This window comes from Oncorhynchus clarkii, chromosome 20 (genome assembly GCF_045791955.1).
Source record: "Oncorhynchus clarkii lewisi isolate Uvic-CL-2024 chromosome 20, UVic_Ocla_1.0, whole genome shotgun sequence".
Taxonomy (NCBI): Eukaryota; Metazoa; Chordata; class Actinopteri; order Salmoniformes; family Salmonidae; genus Oncorhynchus; species Oncorhynchus clarkii.
The window spans coordinates 21,960,662-21,976,993 of record NC_092166.1 but is presented as its reverse complement, the minus strand read 5'-3'; the positions used below and the strand labels follow the sequence as shown (position 1 = coordinate 21,976,993).

General features: G+C 42.4%; 1 protein-coding gene across 9 annotated transcripts in view; it reads left to right on the top strand.

The window, feature by feature from the left end:
• Positions 1-16,332, top strand: part of LOC139376082 (E3 ubiquitin-protein ligase RNF220-like) — a 186,704-nt gene that overhangs the window by 161,165 nt on the left and 9,207 nt on the right. For all 9 annotated transcript variants that reach the window (XM_071118249.1, XM_071118247.1, XM_071118246.1 and 6 more), the window contains one exon: positions 15,933-16,041. In XM_071118249.1, coding sequence (XP_070974350.1) covers positions 15,933-16,041 — 109 coding nt within the window. The remainder of the gene's footprint in view (positions 1-15,932; positions 16,042-16,332) is intronic.

Here is a 16,332-nt window from a genome sequence, read left to right as displayed (position 1 = left end):
TAATTGGGGTCAGAGCAGCACAGCAAGTGGAGAGAGAGAGGGATTTTGGTTGATTGCTTGCTTCTGCATGTTTGGCATATTCCATGTTCCCCCCCTTTGCTCCTTTTGCGCCCCATTTTGGCTCAGTTGCTTCAGTTTCCCCCCACCCCTATCTTAAACATGGCCACAGGTCAAAACTGCAGTCTGTCACTGCCTTCCATCACAATCCCTCTCTTTCTTCCTTGCTGCCTTCACTTGTCCAAGCCTCAGAGACTGACTGACTTACTGACTACTTCTGACTCCTTCCTCACATCTCATTTGGCCATTTCCTTTCCTCAGTGTCCATTTCCCCTGCTGACTCTGACTGAGATAAATGATTGTTTTGTTTTCAATAAAGCAGCCAAACGGCTCCGTTTCTTACTCTCCCTCAGCCGCCATCATCATCATTGACTTCCTGTAAAGGGCTCATGTTAAACTGCCTAGTAGTACGAGAGTAGCAAGTGTTTTCTATATCCACACACACATGTTTATTTCCTCTTTCTCTTAGCGCCCGTAGTCACACACACACACTTTTCTACACACTCTTGGGAGGGCTGCCCTGCCTGCCTGGCAGGCTAAATGCTTAATTTAAATGAATCAATCAGGGGGTAGTTGCTCAGCTTAGAGTAGAGCTGGTCTAGCCACATATTAAATATCAGCCTGCTGCTGGAGAACTGAACTGGTGCATAAGCAAAGCAGCTTGAGGTGTATTGATCTGGGCTGCGTCCCAAATGGCACCCTATTCCCTTTATAGTGCACTACTTTTGACCGGAGCCCTACGGGCCCTGGTCAGAAGTGGTGTACTATAAAGGGAATGACCCTGATCTGGGCTCATTGGTACACTGTGATCACGTATCTGGCCCTATCCCTCCACCCCTCTTCCTGGGTGACAGTGTGTGTACCCAGGATGAATGTGTGTGCAGAGTGGGAGGATGAATTCATCAGCAGCACATCCTCTGGGGCAGTGTGGTTATGATCCGTCTGTGTGGCAGACAGACCGATGTAAACACAGTGACTGTCTGAGGGTTAGGGAGGGAAAGCCTTGTGTCCATAAGGATAACAGTGTCGGGGGTTTAGGCTTAAGTGAGTGTAGGAATAGCGAGTTGCTCTTTTTTTGGTGTGTGTGTGTCGGCATGAAGAAAGACAGGTGAGCGCTCCCTAAGTGGTGAAGCCAGGAGCATGACAGCTTAGGTTGATTCATCGCTGTAACCCTGTTGAGGCTCCCTGCCTCCCCTCTTACACACACATACACACACGGTCCATCTCCCTCACACACACACACACACACACATATATTCGCGACAGCCACCTCTCTGTGCCATTATGTGGTGGAGAGGGGCATTAGGTGTGTTAGGCGGGCAGGCCATAGATCACTCCCGCTGGTTGTCAGACAGAAGGAAGAGTATGCCTAAGCCATGAGCAGGGCCTCCTGCCTGCCTCCTGAATCAGCTTTATTAGCTTATCTATCAGCTGCTCTGCTCCAGATGTGACACACGCCCGTGTATTTAATATGTTTCCACAAACCAGTCTGCTCTGGAGCACATACTCACTGGTTGGCACCCTATTCCCTAAATAGTGCACTACTTTTGATTGTGCCCTATGGGGAAAAAGAAAGTCAAACGTAGTGCACTGTACAGGGAATTGGGTGCCGTTTGGGACACCTCCACAGACAGTCACAGTAACTCTCCAGCTGAAACTGTATTATTCCCAGATATTTCTTGTTTTTCTCCCTCCCTGCCGTTGTTTTCTACTTCAGGGGATACTGTATATGGCCAATATACCATGGCTAAGGGCTGTTCTTAGGTATGACGCATTGTGGAGTGCCTGGATACAGCTCTTAGCCATGGTATATTGTCCATATACCACAAACCCCTGAGGTGCCTTATTGTTATTATAAACTGGTTACCAATGTAATTAGAGCAGTAAAAATAAATGTTTTGTCATACCCGTGGTATACGGTCTGATAACAACAGCTGGTGCACGAAATCTAAGGAAGTCTCTAGATTTTGCTCACCAAAAGTATATTATGACAAATTGCAGGCCACACTACTTGCCTAGAGAGTTCTCAGCTATACTTTTCGTGGCTGTTTATTTACCAGACGGATGCCTGCACTAAGACCGCACTCAGTCAGCTGTATAAGGAAATAAGCAAATAGGAAACCACTCACCCGGAGACGGCGCTCCTAGTAGCCGGAGACGTTAATGCAGGGAAACTTAAATCAGTTCTACCAAATCTCTATCAACATGTTAAATGTGCAACCAGAGGGAAAAAACTCTAGATCACCTGTACTCCACACACAGAGATGCGTATAGAGCTCTCCCTCGCCCTCCATTTGGTAAATCCAACCACAACTCTATCCTCCTGATTCTTGCTTACAAGCTAAAATTAAAGCAGGAAGCACCTGTGACTCGGTCTATAAAAAAATTGTCAGATGTAGCAGATGCTAAACTACAGGACTGCTTTGCTATCACAGAATGGAACATGTTCCGGGATTCTTCCGATGACATTGAGGAATACACCACATCAGTCACTGGCTTTATCAATAAGTGCATTGAGGACATCGTCCCCACAGTGACTGTACGTACATACCCCAACCAGAAGCCATGGATTACAGGCAACATTCGCACTGAGCTAAAGGGTAGAGCTGCCACTTTCAAGGTGCGGGACACTAACCCGGAAGCTTACAAGAAATCCCGCTATGCCCTGCGACGAACCATCAAACGTCAATACAGGGCTAAGATTGAATCATACTACACTTGCTCCGATGCTCGTTGGATGTGGCAGGGCTTGCAAACTATTACAGACTACAAAGGGAAGCACAGCCTCGAGCTGCCCAGTGACATGAGCCTACCAGACGAGCTAAATCACTTCTATGCTCTCTTTGAGGCATGCATGAGAGCATCAGCTGTTCCGGACAACTGTATGATCACCCTCTCCGTAGCCGACGTGAGCAAATGGATCCTGGACTTCCTGACGGACCGCGCCCAGGTGGTGAGGGTAGGTAGCAACACATCTGCCATGCTGATCCTCAACACTGGAGCTCCCCAGGGGTGCGTGCTCAGTCCCCTCCTGTACTCCCTGTTCACCCACGACTGCATGGCCAGGCACTACTCCAACACCATCATTAAGTTTGCTGACGACACAACAGTGGTAGGCCTGATCACAGACAACGATGAGACAGCCTATAGGGAGGAGGTCAGAGACCTGGCCGGATGGTGCCAGAAAAACAACCTGTCCCTCAACGTAACCAAGACTAAGGGGATTATTGTGGACTACAGGAAAAGGAGCACCAAGCACGTTCCCATTCTCATCGAGGGGCTGTAGTGGAGCAGGTTGAGAGCTTCAAGTTCCTTGGTGTCCACATTACCAACAAACTAGAATGGTCCAAACACACCAAGACAGTCATTAAGAGGGCACGACAAAGCCTATTCCCCCTCAGGAAACTAAACAGATATGGCATGGGTCCTGAGATCCTCAAAGGTTCTACAGCTGCAACATCGAGAGCATCCTGACCGGTTGCATCACTGCCTGGTACGGCAGCTTCCGACCGCAAGGCACTTCAGAGGGTAGTGCGTACTGCCCAGTAAATCACTGGGGCAAAGCTGCCTGCCATCCAGGACCTCTACACCAGCTACTACCGCATGGTAAGCGGTACCGGAGTGCCAAGTCTAGAACAAAAAAGCTTCTTAACAGTTTTTACCCCCAAGCCACAAGACTCCTGAACAGGTAACCAAATGGTTACCCGGACTATTTGCATTGTGTGCCCCCCCCAACCCCTCTTTTACGCTGCTGCTATTCTCTGTTTATCTTATATGCATAGTCACTTTAACTATACATTCATGTACATACTACCTCAATTGGCCCGACCAACCAGTGCTCCCGCACATTGGCTAACTGGGCTATCTGCATTGTGTCCCACCACCCGGCAACCCCTCTTTTTACACTACTGCTACTATCTGTTCATCATATATGTACAGTCACATTAACCATACCCACATGTACATTCTACCTCAATAATCCTGACTAACCGGTGTCTGTATATAGCCTTGCTACTCTTATTTTCAAATGTATTTTTACTGTTGTTTTATTTGTTTACTTACCTACACACACACTTTTTTTCCTCCGCACTATTGGTTAGAGCCTGTAAGTAAGCATTTCACTGTTGTATTCGGCGCACGTGACAAATAAACTTTGATTTGATATACCACTGCTGACAGCCGATCAGCTTTCAGGGCTCGACCCACCCAGTTTAGAAAAATCCTTATTTGATCAGGTTCCAGGGGATGTTTGGAGGATATTTTATTATACGCCGGAAGGGAATGATGTCATTCATCACAGAGAGAGGGTTGTTCTGGGAATTATAGTTTTTAACCATTCCTCCTTAGTGTCTGTTGGCTTACTGCAGGTATTTCCAAACTGGAGGGGTTTTTATGACCATTTCAACTGATGGTTCATAATCATTTGGTGGGGATCAATCATTTTCAAACTGTACATTTATATTTTCCAACGGAGCTATGCATTTGGGCAAGTTTTTCTCTCTCGCCTGAGCAGCCTCGTTTCAAATAAAATTAAACCATCTAGTGTTCAGTGAAATAACAATACAATGTCAAATACAGGTAGCCTAGTCAAATAATTAACATCCAATCACATTAACCATTACTCTGACGGGAAACCTTCACTGTTGCACAGACATTTAGAAACAAAACATGATCATTTGAAAAATAAGCCACAGGAGTTTTTTGAGCAAGAATAAATACGTATTTTGAGTAGTAAGACATATATAAAAGCAACAGATACCATTATTTAGAAGCGTCTTATATGGTGAACTACCGAGTAGCTACGGCAGGCATGCCCAATACTATTGTGAGGACTTAATTCTTCCTGCTGCCACGGATTTGGCTGGGACAATGATGGGGGAAACGTTAAAAAAAAACTATCCAGACAATGCCTTCATCAAACAACACTGTTTCATGATGCATCAGTGACATGGCAGGAGATGGTTTGAAACAATTACTGCTTCGCATAAAAGCCAGTGAATTCTATGCGTTACAGCTGGATGACATGGCAGGCCTGGCACAACTCCTGGTATATATCTGTTACGTTTATGGGGGGGGTCTATTAATAAGGAAGATGTCCTCTTTTGCAAACCACTGGAAACCAGGACAACAGGAGAGGATATTTTTAAAGTACTGGACAGCTTTGTGACATCAAATGGAATTTGGTGGTCAAGATGTGTTGGTATCTGTACTGATTGCGTAAACGCCATGACAGGGAGACATAGTGGAGTGGTAACGCGCATGCAAGTAGTTGCTCATGACGCTACTTGGGTACACTGCAGCATCCACAGAGAGGCTCTTGCTGCCAAGGAAAAGCCTGACAGCTTGAAATATGTTTTGGACACTACAGTGAAAATGGTTAACTTTGTTAACTTTTTATGACTGCTGGGGCAGTATTGAGTAGCTTGGATGAAAATGTGCCCATTGTAAACAGCCAGCTCCTCAGTCTCAGTTGCTAATATATGCATATTATTATTAGTATTGGATAGAAAACACTAACGTTTCCAAAACTGTCAAAATATTGTCTGTGAGTATAACAGAACTGATATTGCAGGTGAAACCCTGAGGAAAATCAAAACAGGAAGTGGCTTCTATTTTGAAAACTCCATGTTCCATAGCCTCCCTTGCTGGATTTAAAGGGATATGAACCAGATTCCTTTTCCTATCGCTTCCTCAAGGTGTCAACAGTCTTCAGACATAGTTTCAGGGTTTTATTTTGAAAAATGAGCCAGAACGATAAGTGGTCACATGAGTTTTGCTCGCGCAACAGAGTTTGGATAGGTATTGCTTTTCCCTCTCCTACTGTGAAAGACATTTGCGGTTGATATATTATCGATTATATATTCTAAAAACAACCTGAGGATTGATTATTAAAAAAAACATTTGACATGTTCCTGTGGACATTATGAAAACTATTTGGAATGTTCGTCTGCGTTGTCGTGACCGCTATTTCCTGTGGATTTCTGAATATAACGTGACAAACAAACGGAGGTATTTTGGATATAAAAATAATCTTTATGGAACAAAAGGAACATTTGTTGTGTAACTGGGAGTCTCGTGAGTGAAAACATCCGAAGAGCATCAAAGATAATAAATAACATTTATTTGATTGCTTTTCTGATTTTTGTGACCAAGCTTCCTGATGCTAAGTGTACTTAATGTTTTGTCGTGCGATCGATGAACTTACACAAACGCTTGGATAGCTTTCGCTGTAAAGAATATTTTCTAAATCTGACACGACAGGTGGATTAAGAAAAGGCTAAGCTGTGTTTTTCTATATTGCACTTGTGATTTAATGAATATAAGTATTTGTAGTAATATTTATTGAATGTAGCGCTATGCTATTCAGCGGTTGTTGATGACACTTATCCCGATAGGGGGATTGCAGCCATAACAAGTTGGCAAGGCCCCTGAACGCTCGTGTATTTTCTGCATTATGCAATGATGTGGGCAGCGACCATGTAACGCTTTTACAACATACAGAAGTGCTCTGGTTATCAAGGGGCAAAGTATTGACACGTTTTTTAAATTGAGAAACAAGCTTAGTTTTCTTTACTGACCATAATTTTCACTTGTCTGACCGCTTGCATGTTGACGAGTTTCTCACACGACTGGCCTATCTGGGTGATGTTTTTTCTCGCCTGAATGATCTGAATCTAGGATAACAGGGACTCTCTGCAACTATATTCAATGTGGGGACAAAATTGAGTCTATAATTAACCTCTAGCGTCGAGCAATCCCGTATCCGGGAGCGTAATCATAGCCTCAAGCTCATTACCATAACGCAACGTTTCCTATTCATGAAAATCACAAATGAAATGAAATAAATATATTCAAACACAAGCTTAGCCTTTTGTTAACCTGTTAGAGCTCTAGGGGCGCTATTTCATTTTTGGATAAAAAACGTTCCCGTTTTAAGCGCGATATTTTGTCACGAAAAGATGCTCGACTATGCATATTCTTGACAGTTTTGGAAAGAAAACACTCTGAAGTTTCAGAATCTGCAAAGATTTTGTCTGTAAGTGCCCCAGAACTCATTCTACAGGCGAAACCAAGATGATGCATCACCCAGGAATTAGCAGAATTTCTGAAGCTCTGTTTTCCATTCTCTCCTTATATGGCTGTGATTGCGCAACGAATGAGCCTACACTTTCTGTCGTTCGCCCAAGGTCTTAGCAGCATTGTGACGTATTTGTAGGCATATCATTGGAAGATTGACCATAAGAGACTACATTTTCCAAGTGTCCGCCTGGTGTCCTGCGTCGAATTCGGTGCGCAATTGCCAGCTGCTTCTACTTTACCATTTGATTCAGGGGAGAAAGCATGTGTCCAAGAACGATGTATCAATGAAGAGATATGTGAAAAACACCTTGATGATTGATTCTAAACAACGTTTGCCATGTTTTCAGTTGATATTATGGAGTTAATTTGGAAAAAAGTTCGCGTTTTGAGGACTGAATTTTCGGATTTTTTTTGGTAGCCAAATGTGATGTATAAAACGGAGCTATTTCTAATACACAAGGAATCTTTTTGGAAAAACTGAGCATCTGCTATCTAACTGAGAGTATCCTCATTGAAAACATCAGAAGTTCTTCAAAGGTAAATGATTTTATTTGAAGGCTTTTATGTTTTTGTTAATGTTGCGTGCTGGATGCTAACGCTAATGCTAACGCTAAATGCTAACGCGAAATGCTAACGCTAGCTAGCTACTTTTACACAAATGATTGTTTTCCTATGGTTGAGAAGCATATTTTGAAAATCTGAGATGACAGTGTTGTTTACAAAAGGCTAAGCTTGAGAGATGGCATATTTATTTCATTTCATTTGCGATTTTCATAAATAGTTAACGTTGTGTTATGCTAATGAGCTTGCTGATAGATTTACACAATCCTGGATACATGGGTTTTTTCATAGCTAAACGTGACGCAGAAAACGGAGCGATTTGTCCTAAACAAATAATCTTTCAGGAAAAACTGAACATTTGCTATCTGAGTCTCCTCATTGAAAACATCTGAAGTTCTTCAAAGGTAAATGATTTTATTTGAATGCTTTTCTGTTTTTTTGTGTAAATGTTGCCAGCTGAATGCTAATGCTAAATGCTACGTTAGCCATCAATACTGTTACACAAATGCTTGTTTTGCAATGGTTGAGAAGCATATTTTGAAAATCTGAGATGACAGTGTTGTTAACAAAAGGCTTAGCTTGAGAGCTAGCATATTTATTTCATTTCATTTGCGATTTTCATGAATAGTTAACGTTGCGTTATGGTAATGAGCTTGAGTCTGTATTCACGATCCCGGATCCGGGATGGGGAGATCAGAAAGGTTAACAACACTGTCATCTCAGATTTTCAAAATATGCTTTTCAACCAAAGCTACACAAGCATTTGTGTAAGAGTATTGATAGCCTAGCATAGCATTAAGCCTAGCATTCAGCAGGCAACATTTTCACAAAAACAAGAAAAGCATTCAAATAAAATCATTTACCTTTGAAGAACTTTGGATGTTTTCAATGACTAGACTCTTAGTTAGATAGCAAATGTTCATTTTTTCCAAAAAGATGATTTGTGTAGACGAAATAGCTCTGTTTTGTTCATCACGTTGGCTAAGAAAAAGACCGAAAACTGCAGTCACTTACAACGCCAAACTTTTTTCCAAATTAGCTCCATAATATCGACAGAAACATGACAAACGTTGTTTAGAATCAATCCTCACGGTGTTTTTCACATGTCTATTCGATAATCTATCAGTGGTGGCAGTTGGCTTCTCATCAGAAGCAAACGGAAAAATACTGCAGCTGGAGATTACGCAATAATTGCAACGGAGGACACCAAGCGACCACCTGGTAGATGTAGTCTCTTATGGTCAATCTTCCAATGATATGCCTACAAATACGTCACAATGCTGTAGACACCTTGGGGAAAACGTGGAAAACATAAGCTGACTCCTAGCTCCTTCACAGCCATATAAGGAGTCATTGGCATGAGGCGATTTTAAAAAATGCGGCACTTCCTGATTGGATTTTTATTTGGGTTTTGCCTGTAACATCAGTTCTGTGGCACTCACAGACAATATCTTTGCAGTTTTGGAAACGTCAGAGTGTTTTCTTTCCAAAGCTGTCAATTATATGCATAGTCGAGCATCTTTTCGTGACAAAATATCTTGTTTAAAACGGGAACGTTTTTCATCCAAAAATTAAAAGAGCGCCCCCTATATCGAAGAGGTTTTAAGAGCTCTTTTTTTGGCTGCATTAACAGGGACAACACACAGGTCTTTCCATCATTGTTAGATTTTTTTTGTGTGCAAATGAACTCAAGCTTACAGACAATGTCAAATGTAATATAGCGAAGCAACTGAGTGAGCTGGGTGTGCAATTACGCAGGTACTTTTACGAAACGGACGACACAAACAACTGGATTCGTTATACCTTTTATCCCCTGCTTCCAGTCCATTTATCGATATCTGACCAAGAGCCTCATCGAAATTGCAACAAGTGGTTCTGCGAAAATTGAATTTAATCAGAAGCCAGTGCCAGATTTCTGGATAGGGCTGCGCTCAGAGTTTCTTACCTTAGCAAATCCTGCTGGTAAGTCACTGATGCCCTTTGCAACCATGTACCTATTTGGATTCTCGACCCTCACTATTATGAAAACTACATACAGGCACAGACTGTGTGTAAAATGATTTAAGACGGAGAGATTCTCCAACATTGCAGAGTTGTGTGCATCCTTCTCATTAACCTGTGGTGAGTTATTCACCATTTTTGATGAACAAATAAGGATTTATATGTAAAATGGTTAAATATAGAGCAAAATGATTTATTATTATTATTTGTGCCCACGTCCTATAAGAGCTCCTTGTCACTTCCCACAAGCCGGGTTGTGACAGCTCACACATTCTTATGTTTAATAAATGTATCGTATAGTGTGTGTGGCAGGTTTACAATGATGGCAAAAACAACATTTGAGAGTGCGCTGACCCTGGTGCTAGCGGGGGTACGCAGCTGGAGGTTGAATGTTTGAAGGGGTACGGACTATAAAAGGTTTTGGAACCACTGGCTTAGTGGGAGGAACAAGACTGTATTATTAGTATTGTCACAGAAGGGAAAGAGATGTGGTAGTGAGTTTATTGAAATACATTTTTTATTTAACCAAGCAAGTCAGTTAAGAACAAATTATTATTTACAATAATAACGGCCTAGTGGGTTTAACTGCCTTGTTCAGGCACAGAACCACAGATTTTTACCATGTCAGCTCGGGGATTTGATCTAGCAACCTTTCTGTTACTGGCCCAACGCTCTAACCACTAGGCTACCTGCCGCTTGTTGTTCCATTTGGATCTTTCTGTTGGCATTCTATGGATTTTTGTGCCAAAATCTATGAGTAAAGAAATGGGCATGCAGTGTGACAGTTTTATGGGCAATTTCCTGATACGAAATAAATGGGTTTAATCTGAGAATCCCTTTAAGGAGACCAAATAAGGGATTGAATGATTTTAGAAGAACGAGGCTCAAATTCCCTCCTTGCTGTTTGCAAAATGCATGTATTTGTAGGGACTTTCTCAGCCCTCGTTCTCAAATGAAAATGAGGTTTGTCTCCTTTCGTTATGCTGATGCATTGTGTGTGTGTGTGTGTGTGTGGCGGTAGTGAAATCTCTGATCTCATCCCAGATGGGTAATGATCTCTTGGCATTGGGGTCGTCTCCAACCCCACTCGTTCCCAACAAGATAAATGACCTCTCCAATGCCGCCAATGTGATTGCTGCAAAATGTCATGCTCAACATGAAACAATGGCAGAGATTTCCATGTAGCTTTGCAAGTAATTGAATCTGTCCTCAATTTCTAAGTGATGACTCTACCCCACCTCCTCCGTCCTCCTCTGCTTCTTCCCATCTCCCCCCTCGGACCCTGTGAGAGAGAGAGAAGCCCTCCCCCTATAGCCATCTGAGGCCTTCCTCACACACAATGGCTGGAGCTGAAGAAATCAATTGTGACTTCAATGTTTTATCTGGTGTCAGTTTAGTTAAAGATACACAATGCAGAAATCGCTCTGCCATTTCCTGGTTGCAAAAATGTGAATAGTTTGCCTAATTTCTTTTTGTGACTTTTTATTACGCTGATTAGATTCACGTGCTGCCGTGGACATTGCCTTAAGGGATTACACACACGACCCCATAATGTCAAAGTGGAATGATGTTCTTCTATAATTTTACAAATCAAGTACAAGATTAAAAGCTGAAATGTTTTGAGTCAGTAAGTGTTCAACCCCTTTGTTATGACAAGCCTAAAGAAGTTCAAGAGTGAAAATGTCTTTAACAATTCACATAAGTTGCATGGACTCACTCTGTGTGCAATAATAGTGTTTACCATGATTTTGTAATGACTATCTCTGCTCTGTACCATACACATACAATTATTTTTAAGGTCCCTCAGTTGAGCAGTGAAATTCAACCACAAACATCAGGGAGGTTTTCCAATGGTTCGCAAAGAAGGGCACCTATTGGTAGATTTAAAAAAGAAAGAAAAAAACACATTGAATAACCCTGAGCATGGTGGAGTTATTAATTACACTTTTGGATGGTGTATCAATACACCCAGTCACTACAATATACAGGCGTCCTTCTTAACTCAGTTGCTGGAGAGAGGACAGAAACGGCTCATGGATTTCACCATGAGGCCAATGGTGACTTTAAAACCATTACACAGTTTAATGGCTGTGATAGGAGAAAACTGAGGATGGATCAACAACATTGTAGTTTCTCCACAATACTAACCCAATTGACAGAGTGGAAAGAAGGAAGCCTGTACAGAATAACAATATTCCAAAACATGCATCCTGTTTGCAATAAGGCATTAAGGTAATACTGCAAAAAATGTGGCAAAGAAATTAACTTTTTTCTCTGAATACAAAGCGTTATGTTTGGGGCAATTCCAATACAACACATTACTGAGTACTGCTCTCCATATTTTCAAGCATAGTGGTAGCTGAATCATGTTATGGGTATGCTTGTAATTGTTAAAGACTGGGCAGTTTTTCAGAATAAAAAATGAACAGAATGGTGCTAAATCCTGGAGGAAACCCTTCGGTCTGCTTTCCACCAGACACTGAGATTAATTCACCTTTCAGCAGGAAATTAACCTAAAACACAAGGCCAAATCTACACTGTAGTTACTTGCCAAGAAGACGTGAATGTGCTTGAGTGGCTGAGTTAGATTTTCAAACATATTTAAGTTAAAACTAACTATGGCAAGACCTGAAAATGTTTTTCTAGCAGTGGAAAGCTTTAGTTAGACTCACAGCTGTAATCGCTGCCAAAGGTGATTCTAGCATGTATTGACTTGAAATATTTCTTCCACTTTGACATTACTGAGTATTTTGTGTAGATCGTTCACAAAAATGACAATTAAATCCATTTTATTTTGTGAGTGTGAATACTTTCTGAAGGTAAATGTGTGAATGATTATTCCCCATTCTAAAAGGTTGTCAGTCCCCTTGGTCTCTCTTTTCCTCCTCCTCCCTCTCCTGAATCTAACTGAAATTACACCAGCCAGTAATGTGCTCAGGAGGCCCTCCCTGCCTGCCTGCCTGCCTGCCTGCCTCCCTGCCTGAGAGATGAAAGGCGAGGATATAGATGGACGCTAGATTAAGATAACGGGCTGATGGAGATGGATTGCAGGGGTGCAGTGGCCCAGGGAGCCTGGCAAGCCCGGCTAATGAAATGAGAAATGGGCACACGGCACAATCTCCACCGCCTCCCGCAAACGTTCAGACTGAACACAGGACACTTAATGGGGAAGAAGGACAAGTTCCCCCTCGCTCTTTCTTTCTCGCTCTCTTTTTATATTTCTGGATCTTTCCAGCCTGTGGCAGTGAGAGGGGAGCATCTCAACTGAGATGACATATATGAACTGTTCTTTGGTTCCATACTCCTTTTTTACATTTTTAACTAGGTACGCTTGTATGTTCAGTGGGGAGAACTTTTAAAACAGTATTACATAATATTTTAGTTTTCTGTTGTATGTTGTGCCTTTCTGAACACAACCCCAGTTTCTTTGTAGTCCTCCAAGATGGTGTGATTTTCAATACGCCACTGCTTATAAGTTAAGTATAATTATAAGAAATCTAAGATGTCATAAATTATAAGCAGCTCAGGGCTCCAGCTATGCATTTTGCTTGCTAACTTGCTAGCTAAGTGGCTAGATGTCAAGATCAAACTTTTTAGTTACAGCAAAAACAACAAAATAGCGCCCCTTGTGTGCACTTCCGGTAATAGCGTATACCCCAGTATGGTTCTGAAACAGTGTGACGATGTGAAAATATGGATACTGCCCAGCCCTACCTGTAGTGTCCCAGCTATAGACGGTGTAGCAGTGTGGGAAACTTTGCATGAGGTAGTATTTCAGGTTACATTGTAAGTCTTGTAAGATTGTATGTGTACTCAAGGCCACTACAGAGTCCCACTGTGGTCACAAACCTCAGCCCAGGCCTGATTCACGACCCTGTTTTATGCCCACAATGTTTGCTTTACTTGTATTTTCTCTTAACATAACATGCCTCAACCAATAACTTAACTCATCTTTAGAAACAATTTCAGGTTTAGCAAAGGTTGTTTGGTATATTTTAAGCTGCTGTCTTAACATGGATTTTTGAACTGCAGTGTTATAAATTATAGTAGAGAAGAACCTTGTTCAGTCTGCTTTCCAACAGACACTAGGAGACAAATTCACATTTCAGCAGGACAATAGCTTAAAACACAAGGCAAAATATACACTGGAGTTGCTTACCAAGATGACATTGAATGTTCCTGAGTGTCCTAGTTACAGTTTTGACTTAAAACATCTTAAAATCTTTGGCACGACGTGAAAATGGCTGTCTAGCAATGATCAACAACCAACTTGACAGCATGAAGAATTTCAAGAATAATGTGCAAGTATTGTACAATCCAGTTGTGCAAAGCTCTTAGAGACTAACCCAGAAAGACTCACAGCTGTCATCACTGCCAAAGGTGATTATAACATGCATTGACTCCGGGGGTTGAATACTTATCTAATGAAGATGTTTTATTTTTGAATTTGAATGTTTTAAACATTGTTCTTTCATTTTTACATTCATTTTGTGTAGAATGTGGACAAAAAATAGTTACATGATATCACTTCGGATCCCACTTTGTAATACAACAACATGTGGAACTTTCTGGAGGCACTGTATGGTGGTGTACAGATACTAATAGATGGTACAATCCAGTTTGTTAATGCCTGATGTCCAGCTGGCCTGTCTGCCTGGGGTTGGGGCTGGCCCACCTGATACAATCATCAAATGGTGAGATCATCCAGTCCCTTCTGCCTAGAGTGTAGTAAACTAGGGGCACACAAAAACCCACATTCTATCGGCCATCCATCGCTCCAATGGCTCAGGCCTCTACATAAAGAAAGATTAAAACCCCCTTTTATTGCACGAGGGAATTAAGTAACTTTTAGAATGTGGTTTCTTATAAATCACCGGCTAAATTAATATTCATCGTCAAACCACGTCGTGCCTGAGAGCCAGAGAGGAGACGAGGGTTGGTCTTTTATAGGGAAAAGTTTTACTCAGTGCCGCCCGATGACAGTGTTGGTTGAGTAAACCACCACAGGGATTTATGATGCTGTTAAAGGGAAAACACCAGGCTACGGAGGACAGCGCTACTGGGCCTTCTTTATAAGCAAGCACGCTAATCAAGGCTAAATGCCTTTTTACAAGCGCCCTGCTAATAAGAGAAGATTTTAAAGCTTTATGGCCATGGTGTTGCAGATTGGAGTCACATGAGAGAATGACTGGCCTGGTCTCTCTTCTCTGGCTATCCTTGGCCAAGGTCTCTGTCCAGTCAAACAAGAGTTTCAAGTTGACTTGAGTCACCAAGTGTATTGTAATGGACTAACACCAGACATAGGAACATTTTAAGCTCTTGAAGTCACATTCAGCTTAACTCAAATGATGCTACCTTCCGATGAGAAAACAGCATTGGTGTGTGTATATCTAAATACAAAGGCAAAAACAATGCTTTATTCAGTGTAGCTATCGGGCTAGGGAAGTTGAACTACGTTGTGTTGACAGTGGTCATTCTAGCGCAACTCCTGTACTGTCTCTGTGTTCTTCTGGGCAATCCACTCCTTATTGAAGAACCACACAGGGCCGGTAGTATAATAAATTAAGCTATAGATAGCCAAGGCACTGGGCCCTCCGAATGGGCAGTAATCGGAGTGGGGGAGCGCTGTGCCTTGCTGCGTGTCTCCCGCTGAGAGCCGGTCCAATGGTAAATCAATACTGTAGATCAGCACTCCATCTGGCTGGAAAATGAGCGGATCACCATAAACATCTGGCCAGCGCCGCGTCCCGGCCAATCACTGGCGGACATATTGACTTAGTTATTGCTCGTTCATATGCTGCAGGACAGTGTTAAACGTACATTCTCCAGGCAGGGGCATTAATCAGGGGATATGTAGTGGAGGGCCTGAAAGGTGAGGAGGGGAGGGAGCTGTACATCCTGGGTCAGTCAGTGTAGGGATAGGACCTGGGAGGATACAGACCGATAGACAGATGTTAAATGGGGATGTGTCATGTACAGTATAAAGACAGCTCAGTGTCCTGACAAGGAAGGGCTGAATAAAAAGCTTGCCAGCGAGAAATAACTCTCAAAGCAATCAGATCCTGGGACCGAGGACAAAGATTAAGAGTGATTTACGTATTAAAATGGCCTCTAGATTCCTGCAGTGCTGCTACCATAGAGACAAAACAAGGAATTCCGTGATGTAATGGTGAGGATCCTTTCTCTTTGAGTGTCACTGTGACCTGACCCAAGCCTCTTCCCGTTTGTTGCAGGATCACAGAGGGCTCGAAAGCCACCACATTTGAAGCACTAAAGGCTCGTATCCGGGAACTGGAGAAACAGATCCTTCGAGGGGACAGATATAAGTGTCTCATCTGCATGGTAAGCAACCAACCTAGTCCTTTACCTTCACTCTGTCCATCCGTGTGCTTTTCTCTCAGTCTCTAAGCATGTCTGCCATATCAGAGTGTTTGAACCCAAGCAACCTGCCCATCCACTACTTAAACAACTTTTGGGTGTGTCACAAATGACACCCTATCCCCTATATACCGCACTACTTTTGACTAGGGACCTAATTGACACCCTATTCCCTATATAGTGCACTACTTTTGACTACGGCCCATAGGGTATATGGGGTACCATTTAGGATGCAGCGTTGCAGTTTACAGGCAT